The sequence below is a fragment of the Cyphomyrmex costatus genome, unplaced genomic scaffold, assembly GCF_001594065.2.
Source record: "Cyphomyrmex costatus isolate MS0001 unplaced genomic scaffold, Ccosl1.0 scaffold306, whole genome shotgun sequence".
Taxonomy (NCBI): Eukaryota; Metazoa; Arthropoda; class Insecta; order Hymenoptera; family Formicidae; genus Cyphomyrmex; species Cyphomyrmex costatus.
This window is the reverse complement of record NW_017277190.1, coordinates 567,559-584,701: the sequence shown is the minus strand read 5'-3', so window position 1 is coordinate 584,701 and position 17,143 is coordinate 567,559. Positions and strand designations below refer to the sequence as shown.

Below are 17,143 nucleotides of genomic sequence, written 5' to 3'. Positions count from 1 at the left end.
AAACGTCGTCCGAGAATTAGCGATGTTCCGAGACGATCGCGAGTAAACGAGAAGATCCGAGTGATCCGTTAAATAACCGTTTACGAGGACGCCTTCAGTCGTTCAACATTCTTCGGGAATCTAATGCGGATGAGAGCAAGAGCTTTCATGTCGTGCGAGTTTTGATTCCAACAGCATGACAGACGACAAAACGTAGGAGGAACGTACGTAGCCTGCACTGTTGACAGACTGCCGCCATCTTTTTGGCGTAGTTCCGCGCACGCGCGTAAAACACGGCGCGAATCTTTAAAAGGATTTTAGTATTTTTTTATATACATACATATTTTATTTTACTTAATTATTTATTTAATATTTTTATTTTTTATGTAATTATTTAATATAACTTGTCATCTCTAATTGCGACGCTTTCTTCTCATTTATTGAGTAAGATTAATTATTCTATGTATAAGAAAGATCTGTTCTGTACAAAACGTAACAAGTCGCTAAAGTTGCTTCTTTCATCAAGGGGGGCGCTAGTGCGAGGAATCTTTCGAGTTCACGCGACCGTCGTGTATCGCGATAATCGCAACGTTTGGTCGCGTTGGTGCTCTTGAGGAAGATCGAGCCGGTTGAGGAGCGGACGAAGAAGGACGAGGGCGATCAAAGAAGATCGTTTCAACATCCGCAACGTAAACGTGATCGAGTAGTAGTGAGGAGTGGCATCCGCATGATCGTCGCTTGGACCACGTGTTTCCTCGTGTTCTCGCAGTCCGCGGTGGTCCGCGATCTCTCACGTCGGTGAGAGATTCTCGATCTAATCTCCTCATCGCGATCCTGGTAGTGCCGCAGGGTGTCCAGCAGGTCACGTCGTGACCGTTCGTGTGCGGCTAACGATTCCCGGTCGAAGGAATGACCGCCTCGAGCGGCGTGGCAGGCAGTAGTCCGCTGCCGAAATGGCAGCTTGCCTTAGTGGTCGGAGCACCGGTTGCCCTCGGCCTCGGCTACATGTACTATAGGAACAGAAATAGCAACAACGTTGACAAGCCGGAACGCGACAAGTTCAGAAGCGGTGCGACCAAGGAGAACGGCGCGCCCGCCGACAAACAGATCTCCATCGACGGCGATTGGCCACCCAAAGTGCCTTCTCCCGCGACAGAGTCAGAGGTTAAAACTACTTTATCTGGAAGCGTCCAAGAGATTGTAAAAATACATTTATCCAAAATTTAAAAAAAAGAATATCTTACGCTTGTTAACATTATTATTGATGCCTCTTAGTTCTCAAGAAACAGAGTAATAAATTTATATATCATCCTTGTGTATCATTGACAACTATAACTATACCATTAACGTATCAAAATGATATGTTATCATGATAATTGTCAGTAAATAGTATTGTCTGCAAGCTTTATTGACTCTTGTAATGAGATAGTAATATGTATTTGCAAATGATAAATGGACTTTCTTGATCAATTGAGACTGCTTAGAATATATATATATATATATACACATATTTACATATACATACTTTTAAATTAACAAAACTACTTAATCTTATAATGAGAGGAAAATACTTTTGTGACTGATCCAAGCAAATCTTTTTGTTCTAGACTCCTTTACAAAAGGCACAAAAGTATAAGAATGCAGGAAATGTAGAGTTCAAAACGGGAAAATATGATGAAGCTATTGCTCGATATAATAAAGCAATTGACATTTGTCCAATGGAGAACATGGAGGACCTTGCAACTTTTTATCAAAATAGAGCAGCTGCTTATGAGCAATTGGTAATAAAATTGTTGATAGTAACAATAAACATGTAAACATTTTATTTCAATTCATTAAACAAGTTTTGTTATTTATACAATTGTAATTATAATTTATAGAAAAAATATAGTGCTGTAAAAGCAGATTGTACAAAAGCGTTACAACTAAATCCAAAATATGCCAAAGCTTTGTTACGTCGGGCACGTGCTTTGGAGAAAATGGAGGATTTAGAAGCTGCATTAGAGGATGTGACTACCGCGTGTATTTATGAAGGATTTTCTAATCAAACTTCTCTCTCAATGGCAGATAAGGTTTTGGAAAAGCTTGGCAAGTTGTAATATATATAATATATATACATTTAAAAAGTATTTGGTATTAAATAAAATACTGCTCAAACTTTTGTAGAATTCAGAAATAGGAATAGAGAACTTCAATCACTGAAAATAAAAATTATTTTCAGGGAAACAACATGCCCAAGAAAATTTGGCAAACAAAAAATTTGTAATGCCAAGTAAGCATTTCATCAAAACATACATTATATCTTTTCCTAAGGATCCAGTATTTTCTAGACTTCAACATCCAGAAAATATTCCAGAGTAAGTATAGGCAGAGGATTATTTCTGATAATTATAATGTTAACTTTTTAAAAAATATATTTATTATCAGATTTTTCAAAAAGCCATTGCAAGCGGTAAATGATATGGAATACGACGATATAATACTGCTGTGCACGGAAATCATTAAAAATCCCGAATTTGATACGTTATCTTCATCTAGATTAGAAGTGTTATTATTACGAGCTACATTTTATTTACTTTTGGGTGAGCATGATGCTGCAATCAAAGATTTTGAAAGTATACTGAACAACAAAGATGCATCTGATGATGTGAGAATAAACGCCCTGATAAAAAGAGCGGCCTTATACATGCAACTTGATAATCCAGATATGACTTTCAAGGACTTTGAATTAGCCATTAGTACGAATCCAAGTCACAGCGATATTTATCACCATAGAGGACAGGTATTGTACATGTTAAAATTCAGCACATTTTTCTTATTATATATATATATATCACCCTATATTAGTCGCAAGTTTGTTGTGACAGCTAATCTGAAGTGTTAGTATTAAAATTAACAAGCTTGTGAACAACTTATGACTAATGTAAAATCAGGATTATGAAATAATGTAACAATATTACTGTCCATCATTTCAGGTAAATTTGCTCATGGGTAAAATAGATGAAGCTAAACGCGATTTTGAAAAGGCTGTTGAATACAATCCAAATTTTGGCATAGCATACGCGCAAAAATGTTACACGGATTATCGTTTTGCAGTGTTCAATAGAGATGTAGTATTAGCCGAAATAGCTATGAAAGATTTTGAGAGAGCTTTGGAAAAGTATCCAGATCCTCCTGAATGTATATATTGTTATATATCGTATGCTCAGGTATGTGTACAACTATTTATAATATTTCTTAAGAAAAACAATTAGAATTAAAGAAGAGTAAGTAAGATAAATATTGTATGCATTTTGATTCTGATTGGTAAAATTTTCAATTATTATAGATGATGTCCGAAACTCAACAATTTCAAAAGGCCGATACTTATTATGCTAAAGCATTAGAGAAAGACCCAGAGAACGCAACTGTTTATGTGCACAGAGGCTTACTGCAATTACAATGGAACGGTAATGTTGATAAAACTGTGGAATACATACACAAAGCATTAGAATTGGATGAAAAATGCGAACTTGCATATGAATCATTAGGAAGTATCGAAGTACAAAGGTACGTAATAGTTTCTAATAATTATTGTATGTTGAAATTTTCAAAATGATGCATGCAACTATGTATCACTTAGAGAATCTGAAGACATTCGAATGAAAATATGCATGTTTTCTTTTAGAGGAAATATAGAGGAAGCAATAAGATTATTTGACAAGGCTTTAGTATTATGTCGTACATTCATGGAATTGACACACATATACAGCTTGAGAGATGCTGCGAAAGCACAACTTAATATAAAGAATCGATTAGGTATGGACGTCATTCGTTCGTCGTCTCGATTTGTTCCAAATTCCATGTTTTAAATTATGAAGAAATTAAAAATAAAAAAACCACTGTTATTAAATAAAATTTTATGTTAGCACATCTTAAACACGATATATGTACAGGGTATCCTAACAACTGCTATACGTATTATTGCATTGCTTTATTTTGTATCGAACCAGTTTTAATAACACATTTTAAGTTTATAATAACACTTAAAAAATTAACTTTGATATATCGGATCTATTTGATCTATGATATAAAAAAAGTTAGTGATATAATTATTGTAGATTAACAAAGCTTTAAAATATTTGTTAGCAAATGAAGTTTATAACTATTTAGAGAATCAAGCTCAAGTTTTATTTTGTAAGATCATGTGTTTGTGCAAATATTAAAATTTGTTGTGTAATCATTTAAGTAATTTTATGATCAATCTTGTAATTTTTAACAAATGAAGTATCTATCTATATTACTTTTGTTTAGAATACTTTATAAATGCTCTATTATTAAAATTTTATAGAAATTACCTTTTTATGCAATTGTTTTTAAGCAAGTTGTGTTTATATAATAGGAAACTTGTACAGAAGCTATTCTATGATTATTTCTTATATTTTATTTTGTATACAAAACAATATATTAATAAAATTAATATTTATATTTATAGTATTTAAAATCATAAAAAAAATGACTTAACTTATAATGCAATTTTGGTAATCCTATAATAAAAGAATAGAGGAATTATGATCACACGCTAGTAATAATAAATTCAAGACTTTTGTACAATTGTAATATATTTCAACATTCTTGTGTTTACTTAAACATCGTAAAATATGGAAGCCAAAGGATATCTTATAACAAATGCCAACATACTACTGACAATCTGAAAAATATTAATGTTATATATTTTAAATTATTAGATATATATTTTTTTTAATTACCTGAACTGTCAGTAAAATTGATGTAAGTTTTGGTTCTCTCAATGGACCGGTCTTGATCAATATAAAATTAATCAAAGTTAGATTATTGCAAGTCACAAAACCTTCTGAATCTTCTTCCCACTTTATTAATTTAAATTTTTTAAATATCCACATTGATAGCCTTCCTAGTAAGATAAAATATAATTCTAAGCAATACATTCTTTTTTTAAAGATAAACTATACTATCACATACCAAGTGTGTTAAGGTCTGATTTGTAGAATACAGTTCTACTATGCTCCAATTTGTCCATCTTTTCATTGTATCTGCGAATAAAATCATATACTATGAGCAGACTTTTGGATGGGATTTTTTAATATAAATTATTTTTTATTTCGGGAACTCACTTTGGTAATCTATGCCTAGGACACGATACAAGATGGAACAGCTGCGGTATGCTATATAGGAAATTAATTATTTGCGGAATGAAAAATAATAAAGTCGTTTTGCTGAAGCGGCCTATGATACCGACAACGGCGAAAGTCATTCCCGACAGATAACAAAATGTATCGCCTACGAAAACCTGCGATGGATACCTTGAACAAAGCATCATTATTATTTCTTTACTTCAACATAACGTTTAATAAAAATCATATAAATTCATATATATTACAAATTAAATATATGTATATTTATTGTTAAACATATACATAGATTTATATGTATACATTTGAATAGATTTACGCGAACACAAATAACAAGGTAGATCGCCAAGCGTTCCTTTCCCCATACATGTCGTGCCTTATTATCTCTTTTAGGTGTTTTAACTTATTTATTATGCAGACACATTATTCTCGTATAGATATAGAAAATCGCTAGCATGTGTGAGAGGTATTGCTCCAAAAAGAAATTACAATACCCAGTTGAGCGCCATTGTTCCGTAACTGTGAGGGGGCTACCATGATGACTATAAACACGTGGAGCTCGGGAATCGTTTCTGGTTGTGAAGAGAGAGAGAGAGAGAGAGAGAGAGAGCCGTTTCTTCTCCTTAGCTGGTTAATTCTAGAATTAATGATCTAGTTTCCGACTTATGGGCGGGTCTGCCTCGTCCGCAGGATGCATTGCAATGTGGGACGAAGGGGTGGCACATAGATACAGTTTTACGTCGCCGTAAGACGCGTGCGCTCTGCGAATAGTCACGATCGGCGAGAGTGTGTTCGTCGACGGGCGGAATCGTCCGCTGCTGCGGCGCTCGGGCGTGGTTTTTCACGTCGTCGCGGTACGCGTCGTTACCCAGCCGGGGGAGGGGAGGGAGACCGAAGGAGCACCTGGATCTCGGGGGGCGCCCTTCTCCCCCATTTCCTCCCCGTTGCAGCCAGTCAGCCCGAGAGTCAAGCAGCGACTATCGACGAGACTAGAAGTATGCGCGGTGTGGTGCGTCGCCGGTCGCCGATCATCTTATAATCGCCGATCTTCGTGTAATTGTCGACGAAACCGTCATCGTATCCGGCGATCAACAGGCACAGCGAATTAAATGGCACGTTGCACCGCAGTGACGTCACCATACCGTCATCTGGTGAGATCATCATCGAAGGCGGCGTCGTCGTCGTCGAATCGCATTGTGAGCGACGCTTTATTATGTAATATAGTGTGGGCAAAATGACACGCGTGCGGGGCGGAGGCTGCCGGGCCGTTTACTCGCGCGGAATCCAGTTGGCGGACGATATATCGTTCCCTGCAATGCAACGGATCGGTGATGATGCCGCTTAGCTCGCATGATTGAAAAGAATGAGTGATAAATCAGAGAGATATATATATATATATATGTGTATGTATGTGGGAGATTTAAGAAACGTCGTATCGAGAAATGAGGTCAACGAATTTCGCGTGTTCAACTCGAGACGATTTGCGTCGATTTTAGAATAAATTTCTTCTTTAACGCGTATGTATTTTATATGCATTCAATTGTTCTCTGTACAGTACACAAAATTATAAATAGAATATAAATTTATCTTATTCTAAAACGAGTTATAGAGTAGGTTTTGTGTTGAAATGCAGAGTGTAGAATGTCGTGGATCTCTTTAACAAAAAAATCGAAATTGATAAAAATATAAATTTAAGTTATGTTTTTCAGATGATACTTATGAGACTGTAATTTCAATGAAAATGTCTCAAACAGCTAGTAGGATTTCTCTTCAGGAGCATAAGATGAGAAATTGAACTATCTGAGCTCAGGGATCAGTGCCATGCAGGTCCGTCTAGATGGGAAGCTGGCGTTGCTGTATACTCTATTGGTTTTGCAAGTTCTGATTGTTATGATCTACGTCGCCACAACTCCACCGGCCGAGTTAGCTGTATCTACGACTCGTGCATCTGTCAGTTTTGTCAAGTTTGAGGCATTGCAGGTGCTGCGAATTTCTGACTGACCATATAAACCGACGAATTTATTCAAAATACTCTACAACTAATTTTTTGTTTTAATTGAAGGAACTGCACGTAAATCAGGGCAATCGTAAAAAATCACCAATCTACCAGACAATCAATGGGGAGGTAGCATTGAAAGATGTCAAGACGTTTAGGTTGTTCGAAGTATACAATCATAGTGTATGCTGGAAATATGGAGTGGACCAGCGTAAAATGAAAAGCAACGAGCATCTGGAAAGATGTATCTGCAATCAAGGATGGCATGGTTTGGATTGCGGACAACCAGAAGTCGTGTGGAGGGCAATCATGGCATCAAAGCAGAATGTTAGCCTAAAACGTCGCAAAACTGCCAGGCATGTTATTCACACCTTTTTTATAAGCGACTACAACTCTGCGATCGCTGAGGTGATAGTAGAGGAACTCTACAACGTGGTGGACCTTTTTATAATTTGTGATTTCAATAACGTGGAGGATAATTTCCGGCACAAACTGTCGAAAGGACTGCTACAGCGAGAGCAAAAGAAGATTCTGTACATTAACGTGGCGACCAAGTCCCGCAAACCATCCCGGATAGTATCGAGATACATCTGGGATAAAATCAAGACTGTGGTGCAGAATCTGAAGGACGACGACATCTACGTGACAACGGAGCCGGAACAAATACTCAACTCCAGGGCATTAATGTTCCTCAAAGTGTACGACGGTTGGCCTCAGCCCATCGGATTTAGATTAAGATGGTCAATATACGGCTTTTTTTGGCAGCATCCACTCAAGACAACGATCACCCTCGGCGCATACACTGTCGGTTTGATGCGCAATGCCTATCAATCCAATTCGCTTGTATTGAGACAACAATTGGACGGAGACACCAGCGAGAGAGATATTTTGGGATTAGTCATAGGAGATTTGAATCACTACGGCGGGTGGTACTGTAATCTGTGTCAGGCGCCTGCAAATATTATTATTGGTCTTCGCAATAAAGTCCAATCTAAGGAGATTTATATCGAGAAAACTATCGATGTGCCGTTTGTAGAGGACCTAATAGGTAGTGGACTATGGTTGGATGGTAAAACCAGTCTTCTGAGAGTCTCTAAATCCAGGGATTCCTACTTTGCGCCAGAAACGATTCTCAATAACACATGGAAGTACGACTGGTTGGTAGAGAATTTTTACGCTAAATTAGATTACTACTGACGTACTGGTCGCACCCAACTGTGATATTAACTCATACTCAATACTCAGTGTACACTAATATAATATTATATTAAATTTATACACTAAAATATTACGTTGATGAAATATAAATGTTAAATGATTTATACATACAACTTGGCGATTCGAAATTCCTCTTATCCATAGAGATTCCTTTTTTCATGTCATATATATATATATATTATCACGATATAATTGTTATTATTAGTAATATTTTAAAATAAAAATATTTTGTAGTACACAACTTACCAATTAAATTTGAATAATGCAAAGGAAGTTGCTATATAAGGCAGCATAAAGTATATTGAGAACTGGTGCGCCTTCCATTGACTGCCAGATAACTCGATAATGTTAAAGATGAGAATACTCGTGGCGATGATTAAACTTTGCCCGACCTCCAAACCATTTATTCCGGCTAATATATTTATAGCATTTGTACAAAATACTGCCAACATTCCCATATATACATAGTAAACAATCCATAAATCCAATGAGAAACCGAGCCACGATCTTAACGGCTTTGGTACAATGATTATCGTGGAGTTAAAATTGACATAATAAACCATCAGTAATGGCAAAGATGCTATAGTTGGCAGAAGTAATTTATACCGCCAACGAAGATCCAAAACATCATCGGCAAAGCCCAAGAGTAGCATGCAACATATGGACAATAATGCAGCCAAAAAATCGACAAACTGTAATAGAAAGCTTGCACTTTACATTGATTACAAATCTCTACATATATTTTAAAAATAGAATAATATTAAGTATCATATCTTATATTTTTAGATTAAATGTAAGTCACTTTCAAAGTTATTGGCTAATCTTAGGAGGCTGCTTTCCTTTTAGGAGATAATACAAACGTAGTTCTATCCTCCTTGGTATTTATTAAGATAAAACAACATTTGTGTCAACAACTGAAAAGAAAAGCAGTCTTGATTTAATTTTCTAAAATTAGAATCAAAAAGGAAATTAGCTACACTTTTTCTGATTGACTGATCTGTTGTACTGTACCTCATTGTGTGGAAAGTTTACATTCCTAAATAGACAATCAGTAAATGGTACAGGAATAAATAAGAACATTGTTATAAGAAATACGCAGCCAGTGACAACACCTATCGCCTCGGGTCTGCAAAAATATAGTTGTTTGTGTGTCAAGCATCGTTCTATGTATAGAAAAACATATGAAATCAACGAAAAGTTTCATATTTAAACGAATCTCTAGAAAGACAAACTGATCAATTCCATGAGGAATTAAATTATGTGCTTCAATATTAAAATTAAAAAAATGTATATATCGATCAACTCGATGAGGCTGAAATGGCATTACATTCAGATATTCTACTCACATTTTCCCACTGCACTTCTTGCTCATGTCGACACCGTAGAGGTTAGCTTGGACAAACATAGATTTTATCCTCGGAATCAGGTGTATGGTTAAACCAAACGCGCACAAAGACATCACCGCGTTGACGTATATCGGGAGTGATGACTTGAACGTTTCGTTCTCGGTACTCATCGTTGAGATGTTGAATAACGGACGCGTTCGCGACACCGGTCTCGCGAGCACTTGCGAGTCACTCGACTCTCACGAGGGTGATAAGCGGCCGTGATAAACGGAAAAACCGGCGTCGTGTCAATTTTGTCGTGTCAACAATGTGCCAACAGTGCCACTGTAACATAATGCATGTACTGATTAAATACATATTGAAAATTGTGATTTCCTCCTGGACGCCGCCATATATATGCGTATCGATAATCTCGCGAATTCGCGATCAATCTCGATATATATCTCGAAGGTCTTCTCCTTTGATATTTATACAGCAACCTTTTTCCTCTCCAAAGTGTAAAAAAAGTAAATGGAAAAGTATAAATATCAAACTAATACGAATACGAAGTCTTATAACAGTCTAGCTTGAATAGTTGCTTATGTATAATTTTGTGTGAATTTATATCAGGTGACGCGGTATAGTGTCTCCGCGGGCCATGGTCAAAAACTGAAATAACGCTACCAGCAGACCAAAGTCCATTTTTCGGGGGTGCATAACTATTAAAATATAAAAAGTCGAACGTTATATGTCCTGAAAAAGGCAGCATTGTCACGAGTAATTTGAGCCAAAAAAAATTTTAAATCGTCCTGCGAAGATACGTAAGCAGTCGAAAAGTGATGATTTTAATAAAAAAATTAAAAAACGTCTCCTTCTCTATACCAACTTTAACCCACTGCACCCTCTCGCCCTCTCCACCTCCCAACTATCCCCACCACCCCTCTCGCTTTCGCTGTAATTCACTCTCTTTCGTTATATAATATTTTTAAATCATTTTTTTTTTTATACATATATATATATTTGTGATATATTTGTACTCTAAAAAGTAAGTGATATCCTAAAAGAATCATATCATAAAAATGAATTAATAATTCGCGGCTCGGTTCGCGGCTCGGCTCGGCTCGCGGCTTCGGCCTGTGTTAACCCATGGTGGAAAGTCTTCGTCTCATTGCTCTCATTGCGCCGATATAAGTTGAAGCCTATTTGTATACCTACTAAATTTCTGCAATACTATAATAAGACGTGATCTGGCCGTATTGCCTCCGTTTACTCCAAGGAGGCATTAACTAAGAAGAAGAGGAACAAACGTAAAATTGCTCTGAAATTCAACTGGAGCACATAACCTCCTCCTCACTAGTCAACTCGCAACATGCTCCGTTTTTGATAGCCAGATCACAAAGTGCGTCACGATTAATCGTGAGGCCTAACGTTTTAACACGCTCAGAGCTTCCAGATTTGGTGAGTAAGAGATTTTTCTCATCGTTAGAAAATGTACGCATGATTTACAGAGTCTGATAAAATCGGCTTTGTTTTTCAGTCGATGGACTACGAGAAACAAAAGGACGAGGTCACCGCGTTGGAAAGCATTTACACTGAAGAGGAATTCTCGTATCACGAGGAGAACGGTCGATTCGAATGCACCTTTAAAATATTTGTAAATCTGTCAGCGAAATGTCATTTGTCATACAAGGATCTGAGACATGAGGCAGACTTGGCACAAGAAGTACAGATATCATATCTACCACCCTTGACATTGCACGTTACGCTGCCAGAGGATTATCCATCTACATCGGCACCTACATTTATGTTATGCTCCTCTTGGTTGTATCCAATAGTATTGTCCAAGTTATGCAGAAAGCTTGACACATTATGGGAGAACAGCAAGCAGGAGATCTTGTTCACGTGGGTGGAGTTTCTCCAGGATAAAACACTTGGCTTTTTAAAGATTAAGGACCGTATAGATATGGATTGCATGTATACATCTTACAAGAGAACAGTCGAAAAATTACAAGGCTCACAGACAAACAAGGAAGTGAGTGAGCTAAACAAGCAATCTAACAGCCAAGTGTCCAACAGAGAAAGTGGTGTGTCCAAAAAACCCAGTGTCATCGACAAAAGAGCCATTCTAGACTGTCCGATCGGTAGAAACCCTATTCAGATGTTGATTGATTATAACGAGAAACGAAAGCAAATTGAATTCAAAAAGAATTTTTATACGTGTAATATTTGCTTCACCGACAAATCAGGAGAGCATTGCACACAGTTTCTGCCATGCGCTCACACTTTTTGTAAAGATTGCATTAGGGGTTATTTTGAAGTAAAGATTAAAGATGGAAATGTAAAGAATATTTGTTGTCCTGAAGAGAAGTGTAAGTTTGAGGCTACGCCCGGCCAGGTAATTATTTTGTGCCATTTTGTGTTAATTATATTAGGCTTGTTCTTTTTGCTTGCTGAATTGATGCACATATAGTGCAATGAGCTGAAATTAAGTTATATCTGTTTCACTTCAACTTATTGCACCCTGTGCAGTAAGAAAAACAGGCCTATTGTATTTATATTACATATTCATTTGAGTATTCTATTAATTTTATTGTATTACATACTTGTGATATAATTTGCTTTATCGCAGGTAAAAGATTTAGTAAGTTCGGAGTTATTCTCAAAGTACGATTCTTTATTGTTAAGTACTACGTTAGACACTATGATGGATATAGTTTATTGTCCAAGACGACATTGTCAGTATCCAGTTACTCGCGATCCTGATGATAACATGGCGAGATGTCCCGTTTGTCAATATGCATTCTGTATTCGTTGTAAGATGGTTTACCACGGGATAGAACCCTGCAAAATTAGTTCAGGTATGCATCTAAAACCTATGGATAATATTTCTATTCTACCCCAACAAACGTAAATGAATTAAAATGGATTCAGATTCATGGATGTTAAAATGAATCCTTTTCAATCCTGAATACATTTGTAAGAATTTCACGGAGTACATCTGTATGCCTTTCAATCTAAAAATAATATCAGCTTTTTCAGTGCAACGTGAATACTGTTCAATTCAAAATTTTGGATAAGAAGTGCAGTTTTTCAGTTCACTTGCATCAAATTGAATCCAAAAAACAAATTTTCGCTGTTTAAAATATGCATTCGAATAAACAAAATGTTTATTGTCCAAGACGACATCCAATCCATTTTAATCCATTCTCGTTTGCTGGGAAGGGTGAAAGTTATAACGCGGTGTAAGTCACTTAATTCGTGAAACAAAGTTTTTTTTTTTTTTTTTCAAGATATTTGATTTACAGTAGATTACATCAATGACTTTAAGCCAATAAATTTGTAAAAGTGACTTACATCGTTATCACTTTCACCACTCTATATAACAAGCTATTCACTTTTATATCGTTTAGTTCTAAATAAAAATTTCGTTAGAATTTATATAATGTCAATATATATCGTGTTGATTTTGTTGATAGCTGAAAAACAACGGTTATTGAACGAATATCAAGCAGCCAGCAACGAGAAGAAGGCCGAAATGGAAAAGCATTACGGCAAGAGACAGCTTCAAACGATGTTGGAAAATACAATGTCTGAAAATTGGATTAATGATAATAGTCATAATTGCCCTCATTGTAAAACTGCAATTGAGGTAGAAAATCAAATTTGTTTCACAAGAGTACGCTTGTATCGGGTAATTAACCATAGTATGTCGGCGATCATTTCAGAAATCGGATGGCTGTAATAAGATGACTTGTTCACACTGTGGTACGTATTTCTGTTGGCTGTGCGGTACACGGCTGAATCCCGAGGCGCCTTACTTACACTTTCGAAATCCGGACTCCAATTGTTTCAACATGTTATATCGCGGTATGATACCCGACGAACTGGATGATGATGACGATTTTGATTTCCACGCCGAATATCTGGATTATTATTCAGAGGACGAAGAATTTAATTATGATGAAGACTTCGTCTTGGAATATGATGACTGAATCAATGTTACTAAATTATGAATTTGTTTTTCACAAATTTACATAATATACATTATTGGTTTTTTTTTAAACAGTTGATTATGGATAAATATAATTCGATAGAATTTTTCTTTTTACAGAATGTATTGTAGTTAAATATTAATTAAATTTAAAGGATCAATGTGAATATTTGTATATGGACGTAATGGGTCTAATCATGAAATTGTAACAGAGTATCGTAAAATATATAAATTATTTTTCCATAGTACCACGATTTTTTTTTTATACCATCATTCCTTTACAAAAATCTACATTTTTATTTTTGAAAAGAAAAGAACTTGCACAATAGACAGCAAAAATGTAACGAATATTCCTCAAATCTGTTTAAATATATTTAAAAACATTTAGACTACATAAAGTTTATATTTTGTAACGATGACAAAGGCACAATATATAATGAATCTAAATAATATGCTGAATTAGTTACAGACTGATATCTTTGGCGCAGATGAAAAAAAAAAAAACTAATTCAATAATTTACTCAACGGTAATTTAGGAAATAGGAATAGAGGAACAGTGTATCAATTATACACACAAATTTGTGTTGCAAATGAATCCAGTTACTTTATTTCAAAACACATATTTTAAAATTAGGAGAAGGGCGAGCAGTGATTGCATTTTAGTACTCCTCGGCACCCTCTTCGCCCTCGCCTTCCGCGGAATCCATTCCAACCTCCTCGTAATCTTTCTCGAGTGCGGCGAGATCCTCGCGTGCCTCGGAGAATTCTCCTTCCTCCATACCCTCACCGACATACCAGTGTACAAATGCACGTTTGGCGTACATTAGGTCAAACTTGTGATCTAGACGGGCCCAAGCCTCCGCGATGGCAGTGGTGTTGGACAACATGCAGACGGCACGTTGAACTTTGGCAAGATCGCCACCGGGCACAACGGTCGGTGGCTGATAGTTAATGCCGACTTTAAAACCAGTAGGGCACCAGTCAACGAATTGAATGGTGCGCTTCGTTTTGATGGTAGCGATTGCCGCGTTGACGTCCTTGGGTACGACATCGCCACGATACAACATGCAGCAGGCCATGTATTTGCCATGACGAGGGTCGCACTTGACCATCTGATTAGCTGGTTCGAAGCAGGCATTTGTAATCTCCGAAACGGAGAGCTGCTCATGGTAAGCCTTCTCGGCCGAGATAACGGGCGCGTACGTCACCAGGGGGAAGTGGATTCTCGGATAAGGTACCAAATTGGTCTGGAATTCGGTTAAATCGACATTCAGGGCACCATCGAACCGCAGAGAAGCCGTGATGGACGATACAATTTGGCCGATCAAGCGATTGAGATTAGTATAGGTTGGTCTCTCAATATCCAAATTGCGACGACAAATGTCATAGATCGCTTCATTGTCAACCATGAATGCGCAGTCGGAATGCTCAAGAGTGGTGTGCGTCGTTAAGATAGAGTTGTACGGCTCGACCACGGCGGTGGAAACCTGAGGTGCGGGATAAATGGCGAATTCCAGCTTCGATTTCTTGCCATAGTCAACAGACAAACGTTCCATCAACAGGGACGTGAAGCCTGAACCAGTGCCACCACCGAACGAGTGAAAGATAAGAAAACCTTGCAGGCCAGTACATTGATCCGCGAGCTTGCGAATGCGGTCCAGCACGAGATCAACGATCTCCTTGCCAATCGTGTAATGACCGCGAGCGTAGTTATTTGCAGCATCCTCTTTGCCAGTGATCAATTGTTCCGGATGGAAGAGCTGACGGTAAGTTCCAGTGCGAACCTCATCTGTCGACAAACACATCCAAGTAAATAAAGTTAATAAAATTAATAAATGTCAAGGTGTAAGAACCAAATATACGTACCAACTACAGTAGGTTCCAAATCGATAAAGACAGCTCTGGGTACATGCTTGCCAGCACCAGTCTCACTGAAGAAGGTGTTGAAACTGTCGTCTCCACCTCCGATAGTCTTGTCAGACGGCATTTGACCGTCCGGCTGAATGCCATGTTCCAGGCAGTACAGCTCCCAGCAAGCATTACCGATCTGTACACCGGCTTGTCCAACATGGATTGAGATGCACTCACGCTATATGAATTAAATGTACATTAATATCACATATTTAATTGTATTATATCCAAGTTTTTATTAAGGAATAATAAATGACTAATATTGGAATTTTCCAGCAATTGATACGAGTCATTGGAGGTTTTTCTATTTAGTTGACACAAACTTCTATCTTTCTTAACATTCTATGGTATCAGGTAATGCTATTAGTGCTTTATTTGTTCTAGATCTAACAAAAGAGATAAAGACAGAAATATTATCTGCCTAAATGCATCGTATGAGAAACAAAGGCAATGATATTTGTGTAGATTTGTGTCTATATGGAAAGTATATCCTTTATCTTTGGATGCATTCAGAGATGCAACTCTAATGCGTTCATTATTTTGTGTGTAATAATGATAAAAAGTGAGGTTTATTACTTGGCAATGTATTTGAGTGACCAATTAAAGAAAAAATTTTACTAATTGACCGATCAAAAATATTTTAAAATATTTGTAGTATTTTAAATAGATTATAGATAAAAATAGCATCGATGTTAAAAGTATGATCATGGAATACAGGCTCACTCAATACTAAACCAAGGACAGAATGTTTAAAGGATGCGTTTTTAAATTATATATGTATAATATATTCACTGTGGGTATACTGCAAACCTATAATAATACACATAACGTCGTGTATTATAGTTTTACAGTGAACACGATGCAGCCAAAACAGCCAGCCTGCTTGGCGAACGATTGAACGTAATTAATTTTCATATGAACTACATTATAAAACGTTCAGAGTAAAATTTTTCTCGACAAAAGCATCTTGGAAATAACCCCGATTACATTCGATCGCTTGGCGAGCGGATTCGATGGATTTAATAGTTAATGATTTGTATCAACGAATCTCCTGCTAGAAAACTCCCTACAACGGAGGGAAAGCGTCATATTGATTTTCTGAAGTGACTCATAGAGGTCAATGGCTTTTCTCATAGAATTATATTTGGACGGAAATAGCAATTTTTTTTTTAATAGCAGAGAGCAAGAATTAATCAAGTACACGATATGAATCTTTGCGATTTTCAGATAAAGGCGGGGCGGCACAATCTAAATTTAGCAAACGCCACGACCGGCCGGCGTTTAACCGTTACAAAATGGCCGTCGTCTTCGGAGAAAATAATCGACGCTGAGACAAACGAGACGCGATAGTGTGCTTATAGAAAGAAAACCCGAAGATTCAGCGACTTACCATTTTGTATTAAGAGTTGTCCTTTTAGAAAATAGAACAAGAGATAGCCACCACGGAGGAATCGATAGTTGGCGAAAGCAAGTAATGGAGCTTTTGCTAACAACTATACGACGTATACGATCAGCGACCAGCGACTATTGGGCGTGCAGCGCCTACTACGCGCAATTTATACCTGCTGAAATC

General features: G+C 36.9%; 5 protein-coding genes across 7 annotated transcripts; 3 read left to right on the top strand and 2 right to left on the bottom strand.

Annotated features, from left to right (window-relative positions):
- The first annotated feature begins 35 nt into the window (after positions 1 to 35).
- On the top strand, positions 36 to 3,925 carry Tom70 (translocase of outer membrane 70). 2 transcript variants are annotated; one of them, XM_018542113.1, is made up of 9 exons: positions 36 to 203; positions 506 to 1,143; positions 1,587 to 1,760; positions 1,860 to 2,067; positions 2,201 to 2,336; positions 2,407 to 2,761; positions 2,955 to 3,188; positions 3,308 to 3,528; positions 3,647 to 3,830. In XM_018542113.1, the coding sequence occupies exons 2-9, from the start codon at positions 889 to 891 to the stop codon at positions 3,828 to 3,830; spliced, it is 1,767 nt and encodes a 588-aa protein (XP_018397615.1). In that variant the 5' UTR covers positions 36 to 203; positions 506 to 888. The 2 variants fall into 2 exon arrangements, with proteins under 2 accessions (XP_018397615.1, XP_018397616.1); XM_018542114.1 differs by lacking the exon at positions 36 to 203 and having other exon boundaries at positions 889 to 1,143; positions 3,647 to 3,925.
- Positions 3,926 to 4,591: 666 nt separating this feature from the next.
- Positions 4,592 to 10,084, bottom strand: Alg7 (Alg7 dolichyl-phosphate N-acetylglucosaminephosphotransferase). Its single transcript, XM_018542165.1, has 7 exons — positions 9,690 to 10,084; positions 9,355 to 9,469; positions 8,590 to 9,035; positions 5,112 to 5,300; positions 4,960 to 5,030; positions 4,728 to 4,891; positions 4,592 to 4,669 (listed from the first exon to the last, which is right to left on the bottom strand). The coding sequence occupies exons 1-7, from the start codon at positions 9,857 to 9,859 to the stop codon at positions 4,604 to 4,606; spliced, it is 1,221 nt and encodes a 406-aa protein (XP_018397667.1). The 5' UTR covers positions 9,860 to 10,084; the 3' UTR covers positions 4,592 to 4,603.
- Positions 6,359 to 8,411, top strand: Mgat3 (beta-1,4-mannosyl-glycoprotein 4-beta-N-acetylglucosaminyltransferase). Of its 2 annotated transcripts, XM_018542163.1 has the most exons (3): positions 6,359 to 6,646; positions 6,839 to 7,109; positions 7,192 to 8,411. In XM_018542163.1, exons 2-3 carry the CDS (start codon positions 6,951 to 6,953, stop codon positions 8,320 to 8,322), a joined length of 1,290 nt encoding a protein of 429 aa, XP_018397665.1. In that variant the 5' UTR covers positions 6,359 to 6,646; positions 6,839 to 6,950; the 3' UTR covers positions 8,323 to 8,411. The 2 variants fall into 2 exon arrangements, with proteins under 2 accessions (XP_018397665.1, XP_018397664.1); XM_018542162.1 differs by having other exon boundaries at positions 6,359 to 7,109.
- Positions 10,085 to 10,703: 619 nt separating the features above from the next.
- On the top strand, positions 10,704 to 13,660 carry LOC108775710 (E3 ubiquitin-protein ligase RNF14). The gene is made up of 5 exons (XM_018542159.1): positions 10,704 to 11,126; positions 11,206 to 12,063; positions 12,298 to 12,526; positions 13,145 to 13,317; positions 13,394 to 13,660. The coding sequence occupies exons 2-5, from the start codon at positions 11,209 to 11,211 to the stop codon at positions 13,658 to 13,660; spliced, it is 1,524 nt and encodes a 507-aa protein (XP_018397661.1). The 5' UTR covers positions 10,704 to 11,126; positions 11,206 to 11,208.
- A 482-nt stretch (positions 13,661 to 14,142) lies between these two features.
- Positions 14,143 to 17,100, bottom strand: LOC108775712 (tubulin alpha-1 chain). The gene is made up of 3 exons (XM_018542161.1): positions 16,961 to 17,100; positions 15,526 to 15,748; positions 14,143 to 15,448 (listed from the first exon to the last, which is right to left on the bottom strand). Exons 1-3 carry the CDS (start codon positions 16,961 to 16,963, stop codon positions 14,319 to 14,321), a joined length of 1,356 nt encoding a protein of 451 aa, XP_018397663.1. The 5' UTR covers positions 16,964 to 17,100; the 3' UTR covers positions 14,143 to 14,318.
- Between the last annotated feature and the right edge of the window lie 43 nt (positions 17,101 to 17,143).

Coding starts and splice junctions, on each gene's coding strand:
- Tom70 (XM_018542114.1), top strand. CDS start 889: ATGACCGCCTCGAGCGGCGTGGCAGGCAGTAGTCCGCTGCCGAAATGG. Junction 1,144..1,586: donor CTCCCGCGACAGAGTCAGAG/GTTAAAACTACT, acceptor TTTTTGTTCTAG/ACTCCTTTACAAAAGGCACA. Junction 3,529..3,646: donor GGAAGTATCGAAGTACAAAG/GTACGTAATAGT, acceptor GTTTTCTTTTAG/AGGAAATATAGAGGAAGCAA.
- Mgat3 (XM_018542163.1), top strand. CDS start 6,951: ATGCAGGTCCGTCTAGATGGGAAGCTGGCGTTGCTGTATACTCTATTG. Junction 7,110..7,191: donor TCAAGTTTGAGGCATTGCAG/GTGCTGCGAATT, acceptor TTTTAATTGAAG/GAACTGCACGTAAATCAGGG.
- Alg7 (XM_018542165.1), bottom strand. CDS start 9,859: ATGAGTACCGAGAACGAAACGTTCAAGTCATCACTCCCGATATACGTC. Junction 5,031..5,111: donor CCTAGGCATAGATTACCAAA/GTGAGTTCCCGA, acceptor TTTTATTCGCAG/ATACAATGAAAAGATGGACA. Junction 4,892..4,959: donor ATCAGACCTTAACACACTTG/GTATGTGATAGT, acceptor TTATCTTACTAG/GAAGGCTATCAATGTGGATA.
- LOC108775710 (XM_018542159.1), top strand. CDS start 11,209: ATGGACTACGAGAAACAAAAGGACGAGGTCACCGCGTTGGAAAGCATT. Junction 12,064..12,297: donor TTGAGGCTACGCCCGGCCAG/GTAATTATTTTG, acceptor GCTTTATCGCAG/GTAAAAGATTTAGTAAGTTC. Junction 12,527..13,144: donor ACCCTGCAAAATTAGTTCAG/GTATGCATCTAA, acceptor TTTTGTTGATAG/CTGAAAAACAACGGTTATTG.
- LOC108775712 (XM_018542161.1), bottom strand. Junction 15,449..15,525: donor TTTGGAACCTACTGTAGTTG/GTACGTATATTT, acceptor GTTTGTCGACAG/ATGAGGTTCGCACTGGAACT.